We start from the raw sequence: 14,492 nt of genomic DNA on the forward strand, positions 1-14,492 counted from the left end.
ATTTTCTAACTTACTCGTAACCAGCATTAGCGCATGCACAATGCGCCTATTCTACTATTGGTGAACTTTTTCAGACCGGAACAAGCAGGCTTTTTTTTTTTTTTTTTCTAAGTTGCCAGCTGGAATACAGTGATAAAAGAAAAAAAACAGACCCACATAACTAGAGGGATACTTGTCATTAGAATTGCAGCAGGAAACCAACATGGGAGTGACTTGCACTTGTCGTGGTTGTGTTGGTACTGGGTTAGGAGTGCTTTTTCTCCTCATCTCCCTGCTACCGCCTTCGCCTGTCACACATATAAAACACATAAGTAGGATTGTTATGCTATGATTTTAAGGCTGCAGTCTTGTTTGTATATGGGCAAACTAATGAAGTATATTTGTAAGGCAGAATGGTGTTTGTTAATGCAGATGCTTTTTAATCCTCTTGTACTCAGACTCGTTGTTTGTCCACAGTTCTACTCGAATGGAAGCCTAGTACACAATACTTTTAACATGATTAAGCGTGATTTAAGTGAGGATTTGTGCAAGTATGTGGATAAAGACTTGGTGTCTAATTCATATGGACTCTGGTAAACACATTTGCTTGTCATCTGATCAGAGTCCATATGCATTAGACACCAAGTCTTTATCCACATACCTGCACAAATCCTCACGTAAATCATGCTTACTCATGTTAAAAGTATTGTGTACTAGACTTCCATTCGAGTAGAGCCTGCTTGTTTTGGTCTGAAAAAGTTCCCCAATAGTAGAATAGGCGAATTGCACATGTGCTAATGCCGGTTATGAGTACGTTAGAAAATTACAGGTATCAGAAGTTGATCATGATGTCACGGATGACGAAAAAGGGGCAGACCCAGACGGACATTTTCAAACGACAGCGGCGGTAAAGTAAGTCATTTTACTTGCAAACGGAATATCTGTAAAAACTGTGCTATATAAACTATTTTTAACATCAAAATGGTTGGTTGTTTATGAATACAATAATGTTATAAGGAAATAATAATTCCACACCTTACCAAGTGAGCTTGTTTGAAGGCTAAAACAATTTGCCATCATTCAGGCAGTAACTAGGAAACATGAACCAATTATAGATTATTATATTTCTATTGGCTGCTTATTTATTTTACAAGATGGTGAGATTTTCACTAGGAGTAGTCAAAACACCTACATACAAGAGCTTTTAACCCTCCCACTCTCCCAGAATCCCTCAGCAAAAATGTTGCCTTCTTGAAGTGTCTACAAAATGAGAAAGGGATTCTCCAAACTACTTGAGAATCTACAAAGAAGACAGAGGGTAGATTGGGGTTTTCAGCCAGGCAGTGAACATTTTCTTTCATTACGAAAATGTTACAGGCCTCCCAGGTGAAATGTGGATTTATCCACCCCTCCCCTGGTCTAAAGAGTGCTGCTCCTTGTATGCTGATGCTGTGCCCCCAGGCAAAATGTGGATTTATCTGTCAATGTCCTGGCTTAGAGTGTCTGCAATTGACAGATCCTTGGCTCCGTCTACTGGATATATTCTCCTGGAACCGAGGTGAGCACGGCAAGTGCTGGTGCTGACAGGTAAGTACAAATGCCCCTCATTCACATGAATGTGTATGCAATATTCACATAACTTGGACATGGGTCCCATCCCCCACTACTTTGCTTTTGCAGGTTCTTGGACAGAATGCGGGTAAAAGCACGTAGTGGGGGGATGAGACCCATGGTTAGGTTCCCAGAGGTGGTTGCGGCTTCCGAGGCTCTGATTAGAACTCTGGAACATAGGCTCTGGAACATATCTGCCCTCTGCCATTTTTGCATTATCTGATTGGTCCGTGTGTCCGTGATGGACAGAAGGCAGAACCAATCAGATAATGTCTGATAATCAGTGTGTCGCTAGCGCCTAGTCTGAACACAAGAATATTAGGCTTATTGTAACAGTATTTACAAAAATGCAACAAATGTTGCACGACAGAAACAAGAGCCTTACTCTAGTTAAACAATTGATACAAAGATATAGAGATGGAAAACATTCCAAACCAAACATACAAATCAAAAATAACTTTATTGGAAGTGTAATAAAAAAACAGTCATAAATGGGTACACTTGCGCACGCACACACACAAATTAAAAATAGCTTAAACCCAGGGTGATAAGTCTATACTGTTAAATCAAATAAGAAGTCAGATCTAGTGTTATAACCTATGCTGATGAGAGAGTTGCTGATGCTAACTACTACCCAAGCATCAAAGGGTTAAATAGTGCATAGCATAACCACAAGTTATAGCATAGCTAGTTCTCAAGAAAAAGCTCCTTCTATAGCGGGAGCTTGATTACTTTTAATCTGACTACTGTAGTTCAAAACAATGACCATAACAGCAAAAAAGCGACTTGAAATAAATATTATTGCATCCTGGTAAGCAGCATAAAAAGAGGGACTGTGCCCACAGTGAAAAGTCTCTCTCTCTCTCTCTCTCTCTCTCTCTCTCACACACTTCCCCTCTCTCATGCATATTTTGTATAGCTCATTTCAAAATTTCCTTCCTAGTTTTTTTTTGTTTTGGTATATTTATATATAAAATATTTTTTAGAAGTTTTACATCTCTGCTTAAAAGCTTCAATACATTATATATCTGCTTCTCTGTCTTCTTACATGTCGTCTCTCTCTCTCTCTCTCTCTCCATTGTTTCCAACTGATTCTTATACTTTCTCTTTATCTCTTCCTACCTCCTCTTCACCAACTTATCTTTACCTGTTTCCAACCATCTTGCCCCTGTGCTTCTATCTTCATTTCACCCCCTCTCCTCCTAATCTCTTACTCCCCTCACCATCTCTCTCACATAGCCTGGATTTCCATTATCTACCATATTAACAGTAATCTGCTTGCCTTGTTCTGCATTTTCTCTTCCCGCCCCATCTCTCTTCCGTTCTATTATCTTTTTTTTTAAGTCTATTAATTATCTCTGTTCTTCCAGTCCCTGCATTTAACATCTCCTCCTCTGCAACATCTTTTTTCTCTACCCATTTCAAAATCTTTCTACTCTATACTCCTCAACTCCGTCAGCTCTCTTTAATTTTTTTTCTCTCCACTATTTGTTCCTCTCTCTCTCTCTCTCTCTCTCTCCTCCATCCTCTGTTTTACATCCTTGCTGCTGCTTCCTGCATATAAATATGGACAAGTGTCCTGAGACTCTAAGAAGTCTGCGTCATGCATTTGATACTGTGCGATCATACTGTACCTCTGGCCCAGGCTGGTAATCAGTCGATATTCTCCTCTGCCTGCAACATCTGCCTTTTTCTTGCCAAGGGGAAAAGGGCTGCTTTTGCGTAGGGTTGGGGTGAACCAGGCTTCCTCGGGAGCTTTGTGTATGTGCTGTCCGCATCTAAATTAACACACTGTTCCTGTTTGAATTCTCATTTACTGACTGCTTGCTATATTAGAATTCGCTCTAAACAATTCTGTGGTGCATTATACACAGCTATATATTATGGTATTTGACTCTGTGTATTCCAGACATGTTCACCCGGGATCTATTAATTTTCCTGATATTAGATTCCATCATTTTGTAGCCTGACTACTGTAATAAACTGTTGCCATTGCAATTTTAAATTTTCCATTGGAATACTTTATTAATGGATACATTTTAAAGCCATACTGACCAGCAACATATATTGCGTGCATTTTAAATTTGAGGTTTATATCTCTTTAAGCTTCGCCTTGCTGGGCACCAAATCTGCTTGTCTGATCTGTGGAGGATTGATACCCTGTCACAGTTAACACTTTATTATTATTATTACTACTATTGTTTTGCCTAAAGATTGCTCCATGAGAAAACTCAAATGAACACTGCTCCCAGCATGCCTCTAGTGTCATTGTCCAGAGATATGTGTTATTGATTTTTTATATTTAAAAAAGCAAATCGGCCCAACACTATATCTATTTCTAAAAACCAGGGAAGTCTTGCACACCTCTCTTTAAAGGTTATATTTCTCCTGTTAAGTGTAGTCAGTCCACGGGTCATCATTACTTATGGGATATTAACTCCTCCCCAACAGGAAGTGCAAGAGGATCACCCAAGCAGAGCTGCTATATAGCTCCTCCCCTCTACGTCACACCCAGTCATTCTCTTGCACCCAACTAATAGATAGGATGTGTGAGAGGACTGTGGTGATTAAACTTAGTTTTTTATATCTTCAATCAAAAGTTTGTTATTTTAAACGACACCGGAGTGTGTTGTTTCCTTCTCAGGCAGAATTTGAAGAAGAATCTACCTGAGTTTTTTGTATATGATCTTAGCGGACGTAACTAAGATCCGTTTGCTGTTCTCGGCCATTCTGAGGAGTAAGGTAACTTCAGATCAGGGGACAGCGGGCAGGTTCACCTGCAAAGAGGTATTTTGCAGTATATTATTTTCTAAGGAATGGAATTGACTTTGAAAATACTGCTAATACCGATATAATGTAAGTACAGCCTTAAATGCAGTAGTAGCAACTGGTATCAGGCTGACATGTATATATGTTAACACTTAAGTATTTCTGGGGAATGGCACTTCACTGGGAAAATACTGTATGCATATAACTTTTAGCCTAACTTGCAGTGGGAGCGACTAGCAGCAGGCTTTTTAATGACATTTCATATATTAGATTTTAAACGTTTACTGGCATGTTAAATCGTTTAATGATCTGAGGTACTTGGTGAAAATTGTTTTGGGCTTTATTTTCCACATGGCTGTCGTTGTTTTAAATTAAAACAGTTTACTGAGCTTCCCTCACTGTTGTAGTGTGAGTGGGAGGGGCCTATTTTGGCGCTTTTACTACGCATCAGAAATTCAGTCACAGTCTGTCTTTTTCTCCCTGCATGATCCAGGACGTCTCCACAGAGCTCAGGGGTCTTCAAAACTAGTTTTGAGGGAGGTAATCACTCACAGCAGACCTGTGAGACTGTGCTTGACTGTGATAAAAACGCTTATATTGTCAAATTGTTATACGTTTTTTTTCTGATATTAAGGGTTAATCATTCATTGATAATGTGTGCAATTCTTTGCTAAATTTGGTTTATATAACTAATCCGGTTCATTGTTATTCAACTGTGACAGTTTTTGTGTGCTTCTTAAAGGCACAGTAACGTTTTTACATATTGCTTGTAAATTTAGTTGAAAAGTATTTCCAAGCTTGCTAGTCTAATTGCTAGTTTGTTTAAACATGTCTGACACAGAGGAAACTCTTTGTGCAATATGTTCAAAAGCCGAGGTGGAGCCCAATAGAAATTTATGTACTAATTGCATTGATGCTACTTTAAATAAAAGTCAATCTGTACATGTTAAGCAACATTCACCAGACAACGAGAGGGAAGTTATGCCGACTAACTTGCCTCACGTGTCAGTACCTGCATCTCCCGCTCAGGAGGTGCGTGATATTGTAACGCCAAGTACATCAGGGCGGCCATTACAAATCACTTTACAAGACATGGCTAATGTTATGACTGAAGTTTTGTCTAAATTGCCAGAACTTAGAGGTAAACGAGATCACTCTGGGACGAGAACAGAGTATACTGATAATGCTAGGGCCATGTCTGATACTGCGTCACAATATGCAGAGCATGAGGACGGAGAGCTTCATTCTGCGGGTGACTGATCTGATCCAAACAAATTGGATTCAGACATTTCAAATTTTAAGTTTAAGCTGGAAAACCTCCGTGTGTTGCTAGGGGAGGTGTTAGCGGCTCTGAATGATTGTAACACAGTTGCAATCCCAGAGAAAATGTGTAGGTTGGATAAATATTTTGCGGTACCGACGAGTACTGACGTTTTTCCTATACCTAAGAGACTTACTGAAATTATTACTAAGGAGTGGGACAGACCCGGTGTGCCTTTCTCACCCCCTCCTATATTCAGAAAAATGTTTCCAATAGACGCCACCACACGGGACTTATGGCAAACGGTCCCTAAGGTGGAGGGAGCAGTTTCTACTTTAGCTAAGCGTACCACTATCCCGGTGGAGGATAGCTGTGCTTTTTTCAGATCCAATGGATAAAAAGTTAGAGGGTTACCTTAAGAAGATGTTTGTTCAACACGGTTTTATATTACAACCCCTTGCATGCATTGCGCCTGTCACGGCTGCGGCAGCATTTTGGTTTGAGTCTCTGGAAGACACCCTTGACTCAGCGACATTAGATGAGATTTCACTTAAGCTTAAAACCCTTAAGCTAGCTAATTCATTTATTTCTGATGCCGTAATACATTTAACTAAACTTACGGCTAAGAATTCCGGATTCGCCATTCAGGCACGCAGAGCGCTGTGGCTAAAATCCTGGTCAGCTGATGTAACTTCTAAATCGAAACTACTTAACATACCTTTCAAGGGGCAGACTTTATTCGGGCCCGGTTTGAAAGAAATTATCGCTGATATTACGGGAGGTAAAGGCCATGCCCTGCCTCAAGACAGAGCCAAACCCAGGGCTAGACAGTCTAATTTTTGTGCCTTTCGTAATTTCAAGGCAGGAGCAGCTTCAACTTCCTCTGCTCCAAAACAGGAAGGAGCTGTTGCTCGCTACAGATAAGGCTGGAAACCTAACCAGGCCTGGAACAAGGGCAAGCAGGCCAGAAAGCCTGCTGCTGCCCCTAAGACAGCATGAAGTGAGGGCCCCCGATCCGGTAACGGATCTAGTGGGGGGCAGACTCTCTCTCTTCGCCCAGGCTTGGGCAAGAGATGTCCAGGATCCCTGGGCGATGGAGATCATATCTCAGGGATATCTTCTGGACTTCAAAGCTTCTCCTCCACAAGGGAGATTTCACCTTTCAAGGTTGTCAACAAACCAGATAAAGAAAAAGGCGTTTCTACGCTGTGTACAAGACCTTTTACTAATGGGAGTGATCCATCCAGTTCCGCGGTCGGAACACGGACAAGGGTTTTACTCAAACCTGTTTGTGGTTCCCAAAAAAGAGGGAACCTTCAGACCAATATTGGATTTAAAGATCCTAAACAAATTCCTAAGAGTTCCATCATTCAAGATGGAAACTATTCGGACAATCTTACCCATGATCCAAAGAGGTCAGTACATGACCACAGTGGATTTAAAGGATGCTTACCTTCACATACCGATTCAGAGAACATTACCGGTATCTAAGGTTTGCCTTCCTAGACAAACATTACCAGTTTGTAGCTCTTCCCTTCGGGTTGGCTACGGCTCCAAGAATCTTTACAAAGGTTCTGGGCTCTCTTCTGGCGGTACTAAGACCGCAAGGAATTTCGGTAGCTCCGTACCTAGACGACATTCTGATACAAGCGTCAAGCTTTCAAACTGCCAAGTCTCATACAGAGTTAGTACTGGCATTTCTGAGATCACATGGGTGGAAAGTAAACGAGGAGAAGAGTTCTCTCTTACCACTCGCAAGAGTTCCCTTCTTGGGGACTCTTATAGATTCTGTAGAAATGAAAATTTACCTGACAGAGGACAGGTTAACAAAGCTTCTAAATGCTTGCCGTGCCCTTCATTCCATTCAACACCCGTCAGTGGCTCAATGCATGGAGGTAATCGGCTTAATGGTAGCGGCAATGGACATAGTTCCTTTTGCACGCCTGCACCTCAGACCGCTGCAATTGTGCATGCTAAGTCAGTGGAATGGGGATTACTCAGATTTGTCCCCTACGCTGAATCTGGATCAGGAGACCAGAGATTCTCTTCTATGGTGGCTTTCTCGGCCACATCTGTCCAGGGGGATGCCCTTCAGCAGGCCAGACTGGACAATTGTAACTACAGACGCCAGCCTTCTAGGTTGGGGCGCTGTCTGGAATTCCCTGAAGGCTCAGGGATCATGGACTCAAGAGGAGAGTCTCCTTCCGATAAACATTCTGGAATTGAGAGCAGTTCTCAATGCCCTACTGGCTTGGCCTCAGTTAGCAACTCTGAGGTTTATCAGGTTTCAGTCGGACAACATCACGACTGTGGCTTACATCAACCATCAGGGAGGGACAAGAAGTTCCCTAGCGATGATGGAAGTATCAAAGATAATTCGCTGGGCAGAGTCTCACTCTTGCAACCTGTCAGCGATCCACATCCCAGGAGTGGACAACTGGGAGGCGGATTTCCTAAGTCGCCAGACTTTTCATCCGGGGGAGTGGGAACTTCATCCGGAGGTCTTTGCCCAAATACTTCGACGTTGGGGCAAACCAGATATGGATCTCATGGCGTCTCGCCGGAACGCCAAGCTTCCTCGTTACGGGTCCAGGTCCAGGGACCCGGGAGCGGTCCTGATAGATGCCTTGACAGCACCTTGGACCTTCAGGATGGCTTATGTGTTTCCACCCTTCCCGATGCTTCCTCGTTTGATTGCAAGGATCAAACAGGAGAAAGCATCAGTGATTCTAATAGCGCCTGCGTTGCCACGCAGGACCTGGTATGCAGATCTAGTGGACATGTCATCTTGTCCACCTTGGTCTCTGCCTCTGAGACAGGACCTTCTAATTCAGGGTCCTTTCAAACATCAAAACCTAATTTCTCTGAAGCTGACTGCATGGAAATTGAACGCTTAATTTTATCAAAGCGTGGATTTTCAGAGCCAGTAATTGATACCTTAATACAGGCTAGGAAACCTGTTACCAGGAAAATTTACCATAAGATATGGCGTAAATACTTACACTGGTGTGAATCCAAGGGTTACTCATGGAGTAAGGTTAGGATTCCTAGGATATTGTCTTTTCTACAAGAAGGTTTAGAAAAGGGTTTATCTGCTAGTTCGTTAAAGGGACAGATCTCAGCTCTGTCCATCCTTTTTCACAAGCGTCTGTCAGAAGTTCCAGACGTTCAGGCTTTTTGTCAGGCTTTGGCCAGGATTAAGCCTGTGTTTAAATCTGTTGCTCCGCCGTGGAGCTTAAACTTAGTTCTTAACGTTTTACAGGGTGTTCCGTTTGAACCCCTTCACTCCATTGATATCAAGCTGTTATCTTGGAAAGTTCTGTTTTTAATGGCTATTTCCTCGGCTCGTAGAGTCTCTGAATTATGAGCCTTACATTGTGATTCTCCGTATCTGATTTTTCATTCAGATAAGGTAGTTCTGCGTACTAAACCTGGGTTCTTACCTAAGGTAGTCACTAACAAGAATATCAATCAAGAGATTGTTGTTCCATCATTGTGTCCTAACCCTTCTTCAAAGAAGGAACGACTTCTGCACAATCTAGATGTAGTCCGTGCCCTGAAATTTTATTTACAGGCAACGAAAGATTTTCGACAAACTTCTTCCCTGTTGTCGTTTATTCTGGACAGAGGAGAGGTCAAAAAGCATCTGCTACCTCTCTATCCTTTTGGCTTCGTAGCATAATACGTTTAGCCTATGAGACTGCTGGACAGCAACCTCCTGAAAGGATTACAGCTCATTCTACTAGAGCTGTGGCTTCCACGTGGGCCTTTAAGAACGAGGCCTCTGTTGAACAGATTTGCAAGGCTGCAACTTGGTCTTCTCTTCATACTTTTTCCAAATTTTACAAATTTGACACTTTTGCTTCTTCGGAGGCTGTTTTTGGGAGAAAGGTTCTTCAGGCAGTGGTTCCTTCCGTGTAAAGGTCCTGCCTGTCCCTCCCGTCATCCGTGTACTTATCATTACTTATGGGATAACAATACCAAAGCTGACCCGTGGACTGACTACACTTAACAGGAGAAAACATAATTTATGCTTACCTGATAAATTCCTTTCTCCTGTAGTGTAGTCAGTCCACGGCCCGCCCTGTTTTTTAAGGCAGGTCTAAATTTTTTAATTATACTCCAGTCACCACTGCACCCTATAGTTTCTCCTTTCTCGTTTGGTTCCTGGTCGAATGACTGGGTGTGACGTAGAGGGGAGGAGCTATATAGCAGCTCTGCTTGGGTGATCCTCTTGCACTTCCTGTTGGGGAGGAGTTAATATCCCATAAGTAATGATGACCCGTGGACTGACTACACTACAGGAGAAAGGAATTTATCAGGTAAGCATAAATTATGTTTTTATTTGTGAGTCTAACCAATATACACTAAGAGAGCATTGTATTACAGCCTTGCAATGCTGTGTGCATGCATATTATTATATAGCCTTCTTCAGAAATTACTGCCAACTCAAGTCCAGGGTGAAACCAATGGTTTGTGCTTGTATAAGTGGACCCTACAATGATCTGCCCCTGATATTACTCTGTTGCTCGTAAAGCATAACAAACCTTTCCTGAATTCTTGGGGCGTTTTTTGCACTCACACTACAACACAAAGTGAACTTTAGTTTAATAATGCAATGCCAATGTACCATTCAGCGAGTAAAAAGTGTTTTTCTAACCAACTGTTTGAATAAATCTTAACAATAAAAGTAGCATCAAGTTATAAATGTAGACCTAATCAATGAATCTGTCATCATGTAGTTGTTTATGGTCATTGTAATTTGATAACGAACATGATAAACACCCCAGATCAGTAATGGTTCATTGATGAAATGTTCATATTGTTAACATTGTTTCTATATTCTCCCTGGGACTAAAAGGTGTAGGTGAATGAGCACAAATACTATGACTGAGTTTCTCCAATCACTTACAATTTAATCAGCCCCTTATGTCTTGGTTATGGGAGAACCATTCCCTGCTCAGACAAACTTTTTTAAAAGTTTTAGTTTGTAAAACAAACTGTAATGTACAATTCCCTAAATTATTGTGTGCAGGGTTGCTGATAAATATTGTTTTTCTTTGCCAGATGGAGGGAGTGAGGAGCAACAAGACAGGAGGCAGCACAGCGTAGACTCCCGCCACGGCCGTGCAGCACAAGGTAGGGCAAATCATGTCTCTGAATTGAGTTTGCAGTTCTTTTTGTACATGCCTAAGTTTTTAGAGTTAGTTTTATCTTTGCCTTCTTTTACTTTTGGGACAATAAAGATAATTATATTTACAGTTCCTGGCGAAATGTCCCTTTTGTGCTTCTCACTGGTGTAGCTAGTAGGGTTTATAAAATATTTGGTAATCAACTGAAACTTTCTTTCAGACTTGTAATGTCTGCTAATTTTGTTTATACAAGGAGAATAAAATAAACTGAACAAAATAATGCTGTATACACTATGAACTGTGTCTCAATTCCACACTAACAGGCCAGAGTTTCAGAATATCTGAAAATAATCAGCTGATCAGTAGCCATGATTATTAACCTGCTCTCACCGAAGGTAATTCTGAAAAATCTGGCCTGTTAATGTGCCTTGAGGAGTATTAGTAAAAGGATTCTACTTAAGGTAGTTGTACTTTGAAAAAATACTGCATGACTAGAGCAGATCTAGGCATGCAGTAAGCATATTGGTTGTTAGAATTTTTTTTTTCTTCCTAAGGTGGTGAGTCCACAAGCCATTACTCCTGAAATTTAACTCCTTACCACTAGGGGGAGGCAAATATTTCTAAAGCTCTAAGGAAGCTTAATCTCTCCCACCTCTCTGGTAGTCTAGTGTTTTCTTTACCTCACAGAAGGATGCTAGAGAATTGAGGTGCTTTAGATTCTTTGTTGAGAAGACCGATTTAAGGCCCATTTTCCACTCAGAGAACTACTACTGAGAGACAGACAGGGGATTGGAGTATGGGGCAGTGACAGAATCACTCTCATTGAAGGAGTTTAGACTCTTCCTGTTTGGTTGTCGATATACTCCACACATAGATTCTCTGCTGTGATGTACACAACACTGGAAGCCATCTTTATTTCATGTAATTGGCAAGAGTCCATAGGCTAGTGACGTATGGGATATACAATCCTACGAGGAGGGGCAAAGTTTCCCAAACCTCAAAATGCCTATAAATACACCCCTCACCACACCCACGATTCAGTTTTACAAACTTTGCCTCCTCTGAAGGTGGTGAAGTAAGTTTGTGCTTGTTTGTTTTTTTATGATTTCTTCTATAAGCGCTTCTAAGCATTCTGAAGCCCAATTCCTCTCAGAGTACATTGTTTGTCAGAGGGATCTGAAGATAGTATCGCCTATTGATTTTATGGTTTTCCTCGCGGGAAATCTTTTCAAGGGTTCTCTGTTATCGGTCGTAGGGATTCATCTCCTACCTCCCTTTTCAGATCGACAATATACTCTTATAAACCATTACATCTGCTGATAGTTTTCAGTACTGGTTTTGCTATCTGCTACATGTTGATGGGTGTCTTTCGGTAAGTATGTATCATTATTTAAGACACTCTCAGCTATGGTTTGGTGCTTTATGTATTAATATAAAGTTTTAAATATATGTATTTTACTTATATTTGCCATGAGTCAGGTCTTTGTGTATTTCCCTTTGCAGTCTAAACAGTTTAAGTATAGGAATCATGTTTGGGAAGCTTATTTAAACTTTTTCTTACCTGGGGTTCTGTCGTTTTCTAATTTGACTTTCTTTTTTTGCGGGCAAAAACCTAGGCTCTCGAGGGCGCAAAATGCTGTTTTTTATTGCGTAATATTTGGCACGAAGTTGCGCCTTTTATGGCGCAAATTTCATCATTTCCTGCGTCTTTGTTGACGCTAGTTGTTTTGGCGTAATGCTTCATTCTTGGCGCCAAATTTCAGTTATTTTACCCCTCTCCCTCTATTGCTCGCTGTTTTCATGAACTTTGAAAGCTATTATGTCTACTTTTGTTTTTCTCTACTGAAACTGTTACATTGTGGAAATTGAATGTTTTGCCTAATGTTATTTTTCTTTTTCAGTTACATTTACAATTCTAGAAAGCTAAGTGTGTTCTTTTCATTTTTTTTTAAGCTGTTGTTATTTCTTCAGCTCAATTATGTGGCATTTATTTATCATGTTTTATGCTAGCAATCACCTAGATTAAGAGTTTGGTGTTAGAGGCTGTGCAGTGCTAACAAGCAGTTTATGCTCACCGCTCACTTACAGACAGCGATGGTATTACGGGTTTTTACAACCCAGACAAGAAGTGAGCGTTGAGCAAAATTTTGCTCCTTACCGCACTCTAATACCAGCGCTGCTTATGTTAGCGGTGAGCTGGTGTAACGTGCTCGTGCACGATTTCCCCATAGGAATCATCGGGGAGAGCCGGCTGAAAAAAGTCTAACACCTGCAAAAAAGCAGCGTAAAGCTCCTTAACGCAGCCCCATTGATTCCTATGGGGAAATACATTTTATGTCTACACCTAACACCCTAACATGAACCCCGAGTCTAAACACCCCTAATCTTACACTTATTAACCCCTAATCTGCCACCCCTGACATCGCCGACACCTACATTATATTATTAACCCCTAATCTGCCGCTCCGGACACCGCCACCACCTACATTATACTTATGAACCCCTAATCTGCTGCCCCCAACATCGCCAACACCTACATTATTTTTATTAACCCCTAATCTGCCTTCCCCAATGTCGTTGCAATCTACTTACACTTCTTAACCCCTAATCTGCCGCCCCCAACGTCGCCGCCACTATTCTAAATTTATTAACCCCTAAACCTAAGTCTAACCCTAACACCCCCTAACTTAAATATAATTTAAATAAATATAAATAAAATTACTATAATTAACTAAATTATTCGTATTTAAAGCTAAATACTTACCTATAAAATAAACCCTAAGCTAGCTACAATATAACTAATAGTTAAATTGTATCATTTAGGGTTTATTTTTATTTTACAGGCAAGTTTGTATTTATTTTAACTAGGTAGAATAGTTACTAAATAGTTATTAACTATTTAATAAACTACCTAGTTAAAATAAATACAAAAGTACCTGTGAAATAAAACCTAACCTAAGTTACAATTACACCTAACACTACACTATACTTAAATTAATTCCCTAAACTTACCTATAAAATAAACCCTAAGATAGCTACAATATAACTAATAGTTACATTTGTAGCTATCTTAAGGTTTATTTTTAATTTACAGGCAACTTTGTATTTATTGTAACTAGGTAGAATAGTTATTAAATGGTTATTAACTATTTAATAACTACCTAGTTAAAATAAATACAAATTTACCTGTAAAATAAATCCTAACCTAAATTACAATTACACATAACCCTATCATTAAATAAATTAACTAAATTACCTACAATTAATTACAATTAAATTAAATAAACTAAAGTACGAAAAAAAAACCTACTAAATTACAGAAAAAAATAAAATAATTACAAGAATTTTAAACTAATTACACCTAATCTAAACCCCCTAATAAAATAAAAAAGCCCCCCAAAATAATAAAAATCCCTACCCTATACTAATTTACAAATAGCCCCAAAGTAATCAGCTCTATTACCTGTAAAAAAAAATACAATACCCCCCAACATTAAAACCCACCACCCACACACCCAACCATACTCTAAAACCCACCCAATTCCCCCTTAATAAAACCTAACACTACCCCCTTGAAGATCACCCTACCGTGAGACTTCTTCACCCAGCCGGGCACAAGTGGCCCTCCAGAGGGGCAGAATTCTTCATCCGATCCGGGCAGAAGAGGACCTCCAGATGTGCAGAAGTCTTCATCCAGACAGCATCTTCTATCTTCATCCATCCGGAGCGGAGCGGGTCCA

General features: G+C 40.5%; 1 protein-coding gene across 4 annotated transcripts in view; it reads left to right on the forward strand.

Annotated features, from left to right (window-relative positions):
- TANC2 (tetratricopeptide repeat, ankyrin repeat and coiled-coil containing 2) overlaps positions 1-14,492 on the forward strand; it is a 785,323-nt gene that overhangs the window by 374,386 nt on the left and 396,445 nt on the right. For all 4 annotated transcript variants that reach the window (XM_053699768.1, XM_053699765.1, XM_053699775.1 and 1 more), the window contains one exon: positions 10,688-10,759. In XM_053699768.1, the coding sequence (XP_053555743.1) occupies positions 10,688-10,759 (72 nt within the window). The remainder of the gene's footprint in view (positions 1-10,687; positions 10,760-14,492) is intronic.

The sequence above is a fragment of the Bombina bombina genome, chromosome 1 (assembly GCF_027579735.1).
Source record: "Bombina bombina isolate aBomBom1 chromosome 1, aBomBom1.pri, whole genome shotgun sequence".
In the NCBI taxonomy this organism is placed as follows: domain Eukaryota; kingdom Metazoa; phylum Chordata; class Amphibia; order Anura; family Bombinatoridae; genus Bombina; species Bombina bombina.